This window comes from Wasmannia auropunctata, unplaced genomic scaffold (assembly GCF_000956235.1).
Source record: "Wasmannia auropunctata unplaced genomic scaffold, wasmannia.A_1.0 LD336069.1, whole genome shotgun sequence".
NCBI lineage: Eukaryota > Metazoa > Arthropoda > Insecta > Hymenoptera > Formicidae > Wasmannia > Wasmannia auropunctata.
In genome coordinates this window covers 1,750,140-1,764,224 of record NW_012026821.1, presented here as the reverse complement: position 1 = coordinate 1,764,224, position 14,085 = coordinate 1,750,140, and the positions used below count along the sequence as shown (strand labels likewise).

At 36.1% G+C, this 14,085-nt stretch overlaps 2 protein-coding genes across 6 annotated transcripts; both read right to left on the bottom strand.

Annotated features, from left to right (window-relative positions):
• Positions 1-71: 71 nt before the first annotated feature.
• On the bottom strand, positions 72-1,117 carry LOC105450088 (dentin sialophosphoprotein-like). The gene is made up of 2 exons (XM_011689739.1): positions 1,046-1,117; positions 72-935 (listed from the first exon to the last, which is right to left on the bottom strand). The coding sequence occupies exon 2, from the start codon at positions 896-898 to the stop codon at positions 119-121; it is 780 nt and encodes a 259-aa protein (XP_011688041.1). The 5' UTR covers positions 899-935; positions 1,046-1,117; the 3' UTR covers positions 72-118.
• Positions 1,118-1,905: 788 nt separating this feature from the next.
• LOC105450087 (tudor domain-containing protein 5-like) lies at positions 1,906-13,639 on the bottom strand. 5 transcript variants are annotated; one of them, XM_011689734.1, is made up of 11 exons: positions 13,511-13,639; positions 13,195-13,356; positions 10,859-12,270; positions 10,187-10,398; positions 9,952-10,096; positions 9,633-9,854; positions 9,236-9,337; positions 4,149-6,357; positions 3,870-4,065; positions 3,023-3,197; positions 1,906-2,767 (listed from the first exon to the last, which is right to left on the bottom strand). In XM_011689734.1, the coding sequence occupies exons 3-11, from the start codon at positions 12,257-12,259 to the stop codon at positions 2,711-2,713; spliced, it is 4,719 nt and encodes a 1,572-aa protein (XP_011688036.1). In that variant the 5' UTR covers positions 12,260-12,270; positions 13,195-13,356; positions 13,511-13,639; the 3' UTR covers positions 1,906-2,710. The 5 variants fall into 5 exon arrangements, with proteins under 5 accessions (XP_011688036.1, XP_011688038.1, XP_011688037.1 ...); XM_011689736.1 differs by having other exon boundaries at positions 10,859-12,099; XM_011689735.1 differs by having other exon boundaries at positions 13,199-13,356.
• Between the last annotated feature and the right edge of the window lie 446 nt (positions 13,640-14,085).

Sequence of the window (14,085 nt, the reverse complement as noted above, 5' to 3'; positions counted from 1 at the left end):
ACAAACGCATGTTAAAAAAAAAAAAAAAAAGCTGCCTATTTATATAATTTAAAAAATTTTCTCTTGTGACATAACTTTAAACTTTCAAATTTATTGTCCAGTAATTTGCGTTGCTTATTCAGGTTGTGCTGAATTTAAAACCCCAACCATCCTCAGTGGGTCCGGCATAATAATCCCAATCATCCTCATCAGATACTTCAACACTGCAATCGAAGACTGGCATCGATATAGTAATCTTATTGGTCACATTTGCTTCATCATTCATCGATTTGCACATGCAATCCAATTTATCGTTCTTTTTACTTTCGTCACTTTTATCATCATTAAGACTTTCTTTACTAGAACTGAAGTCATCAGAATCTAATTCAGCGTCACTTCTCATATTCATCTTTAACATCTGTTGCTTTAGTTTCGGAATGTCGACCGTCCGATTAATCATAGTCACTTGAGAGTTCAAGCTGTCAACGTCACACGACGGAGCGATAGAATTCGAGGACTGACTTAACTGATGTTGTTTTGTGTCAACATTAGAAGTAATAGGATCAGTTTTCAAGAACTTATACAACCGACGTTGCTTCGTGTCATCGACATTAGAAGAAGCGGTAAAATCTGTTTCCACGGATGAAAGATCGTTTGCTTTTCCGCAATCGCTGTGTGATTCAACTAACGTCGAATCACTCAGTTTTTTAGACAAGTCATCAAATGTTGCCAGCTCCTCAACTGGGTCCAAACACTCCTTGCAAGTATTCGTGTCAATTCCGTTAAATACCTTAGATTCTTCGCCGTTTGACGAGGTAACGGTGTCATCGGAGGTGTTGCAACTGTAAGACGACGATCGAATTTGCCCGACGTTGAGGTGGTTGCTTGTGACGACTGAACTGGGGTTCGTCGAATCCATCTGCCTACGCTTTATTCTGTCCAGTAGCGTTTTGTATCTAGAATTATGTACTTGGCCGTTTGTGGTAGAGTCAAGGGAATTATTTACATTGCATTGAGGTATCTCTTGAATAAACGTCGTCGACAGTTTTGAGGTTAAATCACTCACGTTCGTCCGACTGTACATTTGACTGTTGAAGTGCTTCGCGAAATTTATGAGTTTCTCTCTACCGTCGGCCATTTCTTCACAATGGAAAGTCCAATTTCAAACGCGAAAATTCTATAGAAAGATCGTAACGGTGTCGAATCAATTCCAACGTCTCCAACAGTCCTTTGCTCATGCAGCGTGCCGTGCCGGCTTGACCGCAAATAGTTTAAATCTTGACCGCCACGTGCCGCTGTGTCTCGGTCACATTTCGTCTGCTGGACATGTTGAAGATATCTCGAGAATAAGATATCGCGAAATATCTCGAACTTACTGTCTTTAAAAAAAATTTTCGCCGAGAACTTTTTAAGGTGTATAATAAACATAAATATTGCTCGCAAATCAACTTCAAATTTCAGGAATTTCAGCGAAATTTCTTAACTTCCGAGCTTTCTTTCGTCAATCTTTCCACGAGATATAGAATTATGATTTAATATTGACTTTCTCTATAATAATAGCATATATGTTTCATCTTATCATTTATAATTTATCTTATATTTACTATAATCGTTTCTATCGACATTATTTATGATCAAAATATTCTTATATATTATTTAGAATATAATCGTTTCTCTGTAATGTTTAATATTTAATTATTCATATAAAATTTCATATAAAATTTAATTATTTATATAAAAAATATGAAATACAACGTGCAATAACATCCATTTATATAAATCTTAAGGAAACAGTAATTAAGAAAAATGTAAGCTTGGTAAATATTGACATTTTTTCTATTTCTATTTTTTTTCTGGAAAAAAAAAACACTTGATAAAAACCTTGATGCTCGGGATATTTAATAAAGGTAGCACAGTAATCACATCTTTTTTTAAATGAGATATATTTTAACAGAGACATATTTTATCTCTTTGTTGACCAAATATGGTAACTTACGTTCATTATATTCTTACGTCACAATATAAAAATTACAAAAATATCTCTCAATCATATTATCACTTAAGGCTATACTTAATCAGTAAACAAAAATGGTAACTTGTTTAATTAAAGAATTGCATATATATGTTGAATGACTAAAAATAATAATAATATAAAAGAAAATCTAACCGACTAGGCACAATTGAGAGCAAACATGTCTGTTCTAATGCAGCAAAATTGAACTGATCTTGTGCACTGAGTCTTTCATCTAGTTGTTAACGATCGGCCAATTACTGGTGAAAAAAGTATAGCGAGACGCAAAAAAAAAAGCTTGCAGTTCTACTCACAACATCTGAACCAGACATACTTTTGCTCATCGCTAATACATTTGATATATTCTTCTCGTATCTTGTAACAATCACCATTACAATTTACAGTACAGAATTCAAAGTAGCTTAGAGGTAAAACATAAATCGTTCTCATTATATTTATTCTCGTTATATAAACGTAAAAAAAAAATAAAAATAAAACTTACATACTTATGCACTACTATGTACTGACGTTGTTTATAATAGTAATTTCTTATAAAAAAAAAAAACGTTATCGTAATGGCATCACATATCACTGGCCAATAGCAATCATACTAGATATCAGTCGAACAAATTACAAAATCATGAAATTATAGTTCATTGGCCCATCGAAACAAAAGTTGTATAATCTACATATGTATATATCTCTCCCAAACATTTACATTTAATTTGAACATAGTTCAATATGTCGTTTCAAGTCGCGGTAAGAGACGATCAAAGTCTAAAACAAAAAAATAAATATATAAAACAAATTTAATATGTCTCATATTTTCGTATAGAGGGTATTTATAATATGTATACAATGTTTATACTAATCTTTCTCATTTTAATAACGAGAAGTTTTTGAATTATTTTTTTATTTAGGAGAATATATATATATATGTTAACATCTGTCTTATTTCACATTTTTAAAACATTGAAAAGTTCCAATGTTTTAGGATTATTATAGAACGCATTCATTTCATACAGCACTCACCCACAAAGTACGTAGAACAGAACCGTCCGAAAACTCGTTCATCTTAAAAGCATTGTCTATTTCTTCACGTGAAATTATCTTCAGCTTGTGCAATAATCCGATCGCGCTTTGCAACGAGATCAAACTAATAGAAATAATGCGCCTCTCAGAATCACGAGGAACATTTAGAGGAAATCTAAAAAATGATAAAAATATATGCATTAGAAACAATAGTATTAAAAAGATTATGAATGAAATCATATAATATTGTACATTTTAATACACAGTAAAATATGTGTATTTATGTAATTATAGACATCATGTTTTTAAAATATAATAATAATAATGTAGTACAATTAAATAAAGAAAAGCTTGTAACGGTTGAAGTTAGATCTTGGTGCACAAATAACACTTCTATGTGAATTCTAAATAATTTAAATAAATACATCTTTCTTTATTTAAAGTTATTTGCGGGCTTAATTACCAGATCTACAACGCAATTATAAACTAAAGCCGGAATAGTAAAATTAAAAAATTAAATTGGTCTTCAATACGCTATTAAACATCTTAAAATACTGTAAAAAAATTATTACAAAAATGTAATATTTTATTATAAATATTGCAAATGCTAAGATGTCTTTTAGGCCATTGTGAAAAAGATCCATCTATAATCGGCGTGATTTCTGGTCTGATCATCGTTTCGATATATGCTTCGGTTTTATAAGAGATTGAATTACGTTAAAAGTGAAGCGAAACAGAAGGAATGCAACCCATTTCGGGAATTTATATTTTAATAAGAAAATTTCGGGAAATTAAATTTTAATTCATATTTTAAAAATAAGTAAATATTAAAAATATTCAAATTTACCTATCCAGTTGTAAAAATTGTTCTGGATATTCAGACCTCAGGATTTCTTTAAAAACAACTTTTATATTCAGTATTTCTACCGTGGCCAACAAGCGAGAGTACAACTTGAAATTCGTAAAGGTATCTACAAACTCTGATGTCAACATCCAACCGTCCTGTTCAAAATTAAATATAAACGTCACGCCTTTAACTGAATCTGTAAACAACAATTATTAGCAATTGGTTCCACACACAATGTCGAAAGATAAAAGGCTGAATAAATATTTAATAAGGTCGTACCAATTTTTTGAAACACAAAAGGATTTCTCTTCTGAATAGATCCATTCTCGGTGTTGTACCAGGAATTTGTGCAAATATCCATCAGTCTCTCTTTGTCGCGGTCCTCTTTAACGTTGAAAGCATTGCTCAAATCGGTCGCTTTATTCATCTCTCGAGGTACGGATTTATCACAGTTCCAATCTTGGTGGGGCAAGCTAGTCGATTTGACAAACGTAGAGCTCTCGCTGTGACTCGACGAAGGGACGCTGTTTTGAAATTTCGAATCGGTCCAATGTTCCGAAGCGTCGACTTGACGCCAACCTTGCGACGGCGCAGGTCGCAAATTATCCGCGTTACTGTTTTGCTGATAATAATTCGAGTCGCCATTTACTACTGGCTGTGAACTTTGCGCATAATATGCCGATGGTCGAGCGTAAGTCTCGTCGATCGGCAAGCTATCTCTCATCATCTTGTTACTCATCATTTTGTGCTGCGGAGTAGCGCTCACAGGCTGTGAAACCCGCGATGCGGGTCTCTTACCGATGGATTGTCCAAATTCGAAAGGCTTCTGAGCGTTCTGAACGTTATTGCTACTGCATGCGTTTTGTCTCACACTTGCGTCTGCTGCTTGCTTCTTCTGCGTGTTATACATCACCGGCCCGGACTCATAAACCATTCTCGGAGTATAATTTTCGCTGACATGTCCCTGGTTACCGGCGGGCGTGAAGCAATTGCTCCTCGCGTGCATATTCGTGGTTTCCGTTTGCAAAGTGCCCTGTGGATTTTGGGTCGGATGATACGACGATCGGGCGATGCCCGCGTCGTAGCTACCAGCTGTTCGCTCGTTCTGCATCTCCGGTACCTGCGTTGCGTTAGTCACGGGAGGCTTGAAGGGATTTGTGTCTTTGAGCATATTGGCGAACTGGGCGTTCACACTGTCCAGGTATTCTGAGAGATTGTTCGGGATATTGGTGTTCGTTGGCGTAGGAGATATCGGCGTCGCCAGAGGAACGTTTTCACCGTTCTGACTGGCCTTTGGAAGGAAGGTGTTGGCTGATGATGTGTGATTAATGAATGCCGAAGGTACGGAAGTCGTAGCTGCCGAGGGAGGCATTGGCATGCGCGAGCCAAGGTCGTCGGATTGACTCCAGTTGCTTCTAAAAGTAAAACCGTCTGAACTGTTCTGAGGAGAAAACGCGTTACTCTGGGTCGACGGTCCGTTTGTGTTAAACGGATTTAAAGTCGGGAAAGTATTTGCATTAAACTCCCGATTCGCGGCAGTTTCGCTGTTGAAATTAAACGCCTTCTGTGCCGAACCCGCGTCATTCGATGCCATTCCGCTCGCGAGATTGGACGTTGACGAAGCTTTCGCTTTTTCGGCCGAATAACTTTCTTTTCGTGTCAACAAAACCTTCTTGATAATCCTCAAGATTTTATTCAGTTCCATCTGATTCAAGATCGAGAGTGACGTATGTTCCAGTAGATCGCAGAGAATATCAGTCAACTCGCTCTGCAACATCTTACTGTCATTCCAGATCGACATGTTGAACTGTTTTATAAGGTCGTTAGGCATGTATTGTTCGTCCGCCAAAAACGGATTTGTCATCGCCTCCGCGTCGTCAAAGATTGACATCCTCGTGCTCGACACGTCCGACGCGTTCGACGCACTCGCGAAGCAACAGCCGTTCTGGGAGTTCTTTGGCGACGCATCAGACGGAATGCGCTGTTCGCCGAGAGGCGAAAAACCTGGCGGCGGTCTCGTCGGCTGTTGCTGATACTGATTATCATGATGCACAGGCGTCGCCGCCGGTCTCATCGGCTGTTGCTGATACTGATTATCATGATGCACAGGCGTCGCCGCCGGTCTCATCGGCTGTTGCTGATACTGATTATCATGATGCACGGGCGTCGCCGCCGGTCTCATCGGCTGTTGCTGATACTGATTATCATGATGCACAGGCGTCGCAGCCGGTCTCATCGGCTGTTGCTGATACTGATTATCATGATGCACAGGCATCGTCGGCGGTCTCATCGGCTGTTGTTGATTATCATGATGTACAGACGTCGTCGATCCAGGTGGAACTAAAGGTACCTCGTGTTTCTCCTCTGTCGATGTTGCTTTGTAGCAGTTGTCTGGCATCAGGCTCTCCTCCGCAAAGCAATACGTCGGTAATTGGTTCGAAATGTTTACCACATACTTCATTATACTCGCCATGTCGACGGCATCAGCCTGAGTGACGAAAGCAAAAGGGAAAGGATCAGATAAAGTGATAGATCTGATAAAATCATAATAAAATGATAAATTTTAGAAAATAAAAAAGTGATTACTCGAATATTAATCAATCTCCGAATAAGCTCGAAATAATGATCGATTGGATTAGGCCATAAGAATTCGGGAAAAATTATCACTTTATGAGATCGTGTTACTATACCGACTAGTATAATAATTTTACACGCATACTTTTGCACATTCCAGTTTTTATTACAACATGTGTGTATAGAATGACAACCATAATAACAAATACACATAACACCACACATAAGGTTCAAATTTTTCCCAGAATTAAATTAATGTCCTAATACTAACACTATATAATCGCAAAATAGTTACCCAGACACATATATATTAATTGATTCCATAAAAAAATTATATAATTAACATTTTAATTTTAAGTATATAAGAAATTATCTTAGAATTATATTAGAAAAAATATAATTCAATATAATAATATATATTGTATAATTCTATGTTATATAATATAATTTATATATATATTATATAATTGTATTGTAATATATATTATATAATTGTATTGGTAATAATTATATATCATTTAAAGTTATAAAATAATCACATTTTGATTTATGTGATTATAATTATTATATGTATAATAATTATGATATCAAATCACATATGATATTAAATGCATTTTTTTAATTAAAAAAAAAAGGCTGCTCATTTATATAATTTATCAAAAAAAAATTTCCCTCATGACATAACTTCAAATTTTCGAGTTTATTGTTCAGTAATTTGCGTTGCTTATTCAAGCGGTTGTACGACATTAATCAGAATTAAGGTTAATAGAGCCTGCATCCCATGTACAGTCGTCAGATTCTACATTACAGTCATTAAAGACCGGCGGAGCAACTGCTATCTCGGTCACATTCGCGTCATCACTCATCGATTTGCACGTTTTGGACATGCAATCCAATTCATCATCCCCCTTACTTTCGTCACTTTTGTCATTTATAAGACTTTCTTGACTGGACGTTAAGTCGTCAGAATCCAATTCAGTGTTACTCCTTATATTTTGCGCCATCTTAAATATCTGTTGTTTTAACATCTCTTGCATTAATTTCGGAACGTTGACCGTCTGATTTACCACAGTTACTTGAGAGTTCGAACCATCAACGTTACATGAAGCGATAGAATCCAAGGACCGATTTGACTGATGTTGTTTCGTGTCATCATTAGAAGCAATAGAATCAGTTTCCAAGGACTCATTCAATTGACGTTGCTTTGTGTCATCAATATTAGAAGCAGTAAAATCTGTTTCTAGGAGCAAAAGATCGTTTGTTTTTTTGGAATCACTATTAAATTCAGTTAATGTTGAATCAGTCTGTTTGTCAGACAAGTCGTCAGATATTGCCAGCTCCTTAATTGGATTATACTTCTTGCAAGTACTCGTGTCCGTCTTGTTAGATGCCTTAGATTGCTCGTCATTTGATGAGATAATTGTGTCGGTAGAGGTATTGTTACTGCAAGACGACGATCGAATTTGCTCGCTGCTGGAAGAGTTGCTTGTGTTAACTAAACTAGAGTTCATCAAATCCTTCTGCCTCCGCCGTATTTTCTCCAGTAGCGTCTTATATCTAGAATTATTTACTCGGTCACCTGTCGACTCAAAGGAACTGTTCAAATTGCCTTCAGATTTTTCGCCATTTAAGTTATCTTTATTGTTAGGGAGTGCTGTCTCCGAATCCGTACTGGAATTTCCGTTCATTATGTTCCGATCAGCTTTTGTTTTGCACGCAGTGTCATTTCTTTCTACTTTCCGATTCATCACCCTCGAAGGAGCTACGCCGTTGAGCTCAATATTTGCATTAGAATTCGATGTGTGTTCAGATTGGTCATTATCATGCGGTGTCTTGAGTTTTTGATTTTGTCTAAACCACACTGTGATAGTGTGATTAGGCGTACTGTTCCGCATACTGTCTTTCAGCCTTTCTACAAAATCGGATGTATTTTCGCCGTCGTAATCGACGTTATTCTCGGGTATAAAATTTTCCTTTTCCATGGAAGTCATTTTTAAAAAGTACTGTTTACCAGGTACCTCATTTCTCTTATGATTGTGCAATCTATCTTCTACGTCGCTCTCACGCTCTTCAATTGACCTGTCTAAATTATTAGGCAACGTAGCAGTTGTTCCGTTACAAACATTTTTCTCCTCTCTTATTACCGACCACGGGATATGTCCCATGTCCCCACGTCCGCCATACAAACTCCTGAATTCCCCAAAATCATTCTTTCCAATTTCATCGTCGGAATCTCTTGGACTGAAGTTCATATAAACGAAACCTTTTTCCCCATTTGCGCGTGATTTCATCTTCCCGCTTGAATTACTTTCGTTATCTATGCTTGCCTCGGACATGGAAGTGCTCAGACCAGAATTGGATCTTTCATTGAGATTCGACATTTTCAATTTTTCTAATGCAGATTTTGTAGGTGTCTCCGACTTCTGATTTTGTGGACAGTTTCTCGATTGTGCATTCAGCGAATTAGTATCCGAAAACGTAGAAATATCCAAAGACTTAGCAGATGAAGATTTAGCAGATGGGGATTCAGCAGACGGAGATTTAGCATCTACAAATCTATTCCGCAACATCTGCAAAAGTTGTTTTTTGCTGGCCGAGACATTTTGCAAGCGCGTGGAAGGAGAACCTTCGCTGTTTACATCGGATAATTTAAGCGTTCTCTCATTGCGCGATATCGATTGATTTCTACAGTGTCGCGGTTCATCTACATTAACTTTCTGTATTCTTGTGTAAATTCTGACAGACGCAAGGTCAATATCAGGTTTCAAATATGTTATACCATATATACGTACCATTTGACCAACTTGCGCTAATCTCTCATTCACTAACCAATTGTTTATACGCACATCCTCTTCTTCGGTTGTATCGGTCAAAACAACCACCATAGAGTTGTTCTGTCAAAATAAATCAAATACAGATAATTATATAAGATTTTTGCAATTCTATAATATTAAGTAATATAATTTAATGGTAGAGATTTAAAAGTAAAATTTTATTTTTAATTGTTCCTGTAATCTCAAAATTTAAATAAAAAAAAAAAAAAATGAACAAATCAGTTAGATATCAAACCACGAAGACAAATATGAAATAAATACTTATAAAAAAGAATACTACTAATTATAAAATAAATTTAAGAATTAAAAACATTTTTAATGTTTTAACTTTCAAAGATAGAGAAAATAATCTCACCACAGCATCAACAGAAATTATGCTTGCAACTAGAAGAGATTCAGAGATCTTATCAATAAATTGACCGCATACGCTTTTCTTCCAGCGATCACCAACAATTGGTTTAACATTATATAGGCTGCAAGGTATTGCTTGAGCGGGCAAATAGGCAAACTTTTTATGCAAATAGAATACCTCCTCAGGCGCATATGTCTTCAAAGTACCGAAATCATAAAAAAATACCTGTTTTCGAAGATAATTAATTATTGCATATATCAAAATATAATTCTTAAAAATTAACGAAATTACTTGTCGGAAATTTATCATGTGTTGTACTAACCGTTATTCTGAAATCCGGTTTTACACTCTTAATAATTCCTCGGTGCCAATTATTCAAATAAATGCAGGCACAATTCAAGTCCTTTTTCAAGGCAATTTTTGCAATAGTATATGAACTTTGGTTCGACTCATCACTGTAAAAATCACTGAAAACAAGAAGAATTTCAACTCATATTTTACTATCAGCGTTAATAAACAAAATTTGCAGAGATTGGTCAACTTGCTCGTGTACTTACTGTATGTCACTCATCAACTTTTGAAATTGGATCTTGTTTTTTCGAAGATGTATCCAGAAAAAGCTTGGATTGAATACTTCACAAACATATACCTCTAAGAACGTTTTGTGTTGTAATGTAATCTGTTGTAATTCAGTCACTGATATTTTTCCTACTTTATCACCATAATTCATTACATCGTTGGGAGCGAATTTTCTGGTAATGGTAGGCGACTGTAAAATTATATAAATCATGATTATTGGATTATCATCTGCTGCATCACAAATAATAAACATCCTTTTTGTATTCATTAGAATACATCAACAAAGAAGAAATAATTATACTAACATACAGAAAATATAAAAAGCAAATACTGCATTTTTATATATTATTGTAAAAATTGTAGATAAATTTAGCCTTGTATTTAATTATAAGTATAATAATATACAAGATTTCTATTTGAAAAAAAATTAAACAATAAGAATTGACGCTTAGCTTATATTTTTTTCATGGGATCTTAATAGTAATATCCATGAAAAGACATTTACAGTTTTGGTATTAATTTAGTTTTTACTGTTAATAATGTACAGTATGTTCCACGAGAATATATATTTTGCTAAAAAATTCTAGAGCTAATTCTAAAATATCATTAAACAAGTGTACATGTTATCAGTAAATAAATTTGTTACGTACAACTTCCGACGGGATTGGGTCATCTTCAGCATTTCTACAATGTGCTTGCATATCTGAACTGTGCTCGTCGTATTTGTTGTGAAGCGTATGCGTATTCGAAGCTTGTGCTATGTCAATAGAATCTGTTTTCGGAACTACTGGCCTCTTATCCGCGCTATATAACAAAAAGTCAGAGGTTTTATGGACTTGTGTCATGTAGAAAATTTTCGGCAGGTGAGACGTGAATTCGCGCACACTCGTAAAGCCAAGGTCCGTGTAACTTAAGGGCACCTTGTACTCGTTAAGGTATATATCAGGCAGATCGGCACACCAGATACCGTCCGGATGTTTTTCCAGTAATTTCTCCAATCGAAGCTTTGTTCTGTCGCTAATTATCTCGGATAAATCAAGGAGTTTGATATCTTTCGTTCCTGTGTTGCTCTTACTGCTATTTATCGTGATACTGTAGTCGTCGTCTTCTAAATCGTTTTTGGCCTTGTACATGTCGTCTCCATTTTCCAAATTGTTCTTCAGCTTGTACATGTCAGTTTGCTCATATTTCATATGCTGCGCAATATTCGTTTCAAGCAGCTCGCTCGTTTTTACACGTTTCTTATAATTGCTACCGGGATTACAACCGGCTGGTATGAAATCATTTTCATCGCTGGAACATTCTATCCAATCCTGGTCCTCCTCTCCGGCGACAAATACATTCTGCGCGTTCAGAGGCGATGCTACATCGCTCGATGACTCTGGCTTGTTCCACGATTGTGGCTCTTCCCTCACAGGCACTTTCATGGGCTGCGAATAGGCTGCGCTATCCTGCAGATCATTATTCTGGGCCGGATATACCATGCTACCTTGCAGGTGCACTTGATGCGGCAGCTCGCGCAGCTGAGCCCGCAAATCTTGTTCAGACAGATTGGTATATGGCACTAGCTTCTGTGCAAATTTCACAGCTCTGTCCATACCCACGCCATTTGGATTGCTCTGGATATATTGTACAAGAAGAAGTAACTTGTCATGTGAGATTATAACTGGCTGATGCCTTGTATGCTGGGGATGGCGATTGAATGTAGATGACGAAGACTGACGTAAATGAGGTGGAAGAAATCGGGGTGGATTTCTCGCGTTCGTCGGTCGCTTCTGTCGCGCCACCAGCGAACTCACGTGCTTACTCTTGTCCGACGCAATCCCGCGTACATAGTGACTACCATTATACTGCTCAATCTTGAACTGATCCGGCATACTTTGAAGAAATTCTAGTAAGGTGGCAAAACCAAATTGACGATACGGTATACGAGTTTTCTCTTGTTCATAATAATCCCTGTCTAGACGAGCAACAGATAAGGGATCTTTCCGAGAGATCAGTAAGGACAGGATAAGTGTGCGAACATCATCAAGTGTTTGCCGCTTCTCCATCTTTGAAATTTCTGTTTGTCGTAAGAAAACTTTATTATTATTGTTATTATTATCTCTTGTAAAATTAAAACAAAATTATATTTAATAAAATTTTGCAGATTTACAAAGTGTATTAATATATTATCAATCCAAGTGCAAAAAAAAAGCTAATATAATTTCTTAACTCGTTATTCTACAGGCATACATTGTATAGCAAACTTTTATAATCTACTTATATATTGTAGCAAAAACAATTGTTTCAATTTTCACACTTGTAAAACTGAAGGTACATGTACAACTAAAGGTACATATCGAACATCAATACTATAGACATAAGATGGTATTCGTAATCCAATCTTACAGTATGTAAAGCTGTAATTAAATCTAATTTTATATCTTGAATTTTGTGCATAAAAATTGTATTAAAAAATGCAACATAAAAAAATTGTTATAAATAAAAAATACATGAGATTTCTATCCTGAAATCTGGCATGTGTTATCAACTTTTCCTACGTTAAATTTGTGAGTTTCAAAGCTGATTCAAGAATAGATTTTATATATCTTATTGATAGATCTAATTATTGTTATTTTAATATTACTTTGATCAGTGGTTGACTTTTGTTAAAAGATGTTTACTTAAAAATGGAAACTTACATAAGAAATAAGATTGAAATTTGAAGCTCATACAAATATTTATTTATTCGCAATCTTAAATATCCTTGCAAATAACAGGCCGGTCTAACAATTGAAGAGAGTATAAGCAAAAAAAAAATCTAACCTTAAAAAAGAGTAACGAACAAAGAGAAGGTGCACGTGTTAAGAATTATAAAAGGAAGCTTTAAAAAAATGTACTTTCCGATGAGAAATCGTCTCATAAGCGAAATAAGATGTTCAAGTAATGTTTGAAACAGGAAAAAAAAGGGGATAGCTTCGACTTTTCTGCACAAAGTACTTACGTACAGTGAGACGGAAACATGCAAAGGAAAGGATTTCCGTTTGCTCTTCGGCGACCCTTCCGTAGAATCTTCTGGCAACCGACAAGATGAACTTAAGGCCACGTGCAGATAAGATGGACGCTAATCACTGATGATGCACGTTGAGTGAATGATCCGTAAGATCTGCATGAAAACGTAAAAATCGGTCAGTTAAGGCACAAAAAAAAAGCTGAATTTAAGTTAAAGCGAGCGAGAGCACTCGATTACGAACGGAGAGAAAAGACGTGGCTCGCCGGCTCGCCCGCCGCGAGGTTTCGCTTGTTTTATCCTACCCTACCTTGCTCGTAATGTGCCTCTCGTAAAAATGCGAATATGCATTCGCGCCAAATCCACGCCTCACTATTCACTGTCTCGGACTACGCCGGTCGCCGGCGGCCACTCACCACTGTGCTCAGTAATGCAGACGCTGAGCTGAGACGACTGACGAGCTCATGTTTCGCGCATGCGCATTCAAGTGTGGCATCACTGCGGAAATTTGAATTTACAGGTCTTGTAGGAGCCCTAAAAATTCCGACGTATCTACGTAATCTCTTATAATTTACTACTCTTATTGTAGATGAGCCTTTAAAAACGGCCGGCCAAAGGCAAATTTTTGTGACTGTCAAAAGGTGGGCCCGGGGGTAATTAAAGAATGATGACATTACCAACGATTTTGGCTGTACCGAGGATAACAGACTGCAATCATTATTTTATTATCAACAGTAAAGTTTATTTTTTAATTTCGTTTACTGTACGTTTACTGTAACTTAGTTTACTGTACATATACGTATATATCTAACGGCAAACGTTGCAAAAATTAAAAAATTTAAAAAAACATGTATACTTTTCACTGTCGATAATAAATTAGTGATT

Coding starts and splice junctions, on each gene's coding strand:
- LOC105450088 (XM_011689739.1), bottom strand. CDS start 898: ATGGATTCGACGAACCCCAGTTCAGTCGTCACAAGCAACCACCTCAAC.
- LOC105450087 (XM_011689734.1), bottom strand. CDS start 12,259: ATGGAGAAGCGGCAAACACTTGATGATGTTCGCACACTTATCCTGTCC. Junction 6,358..9,235: donor TAGCGCAAGTTGGTCAAATG/GTACGTATATAT, acceptor TTCGTCACTCAG/GCTGATGCCGTCGACATGGC. Junction 4,066..4,148: donor TTTTGTGTTTCAAAAAATTG/GTACGACCTTAT, acceptor TGTTGTTTACAG/ATTCAGTTAAAGGCGTGACG.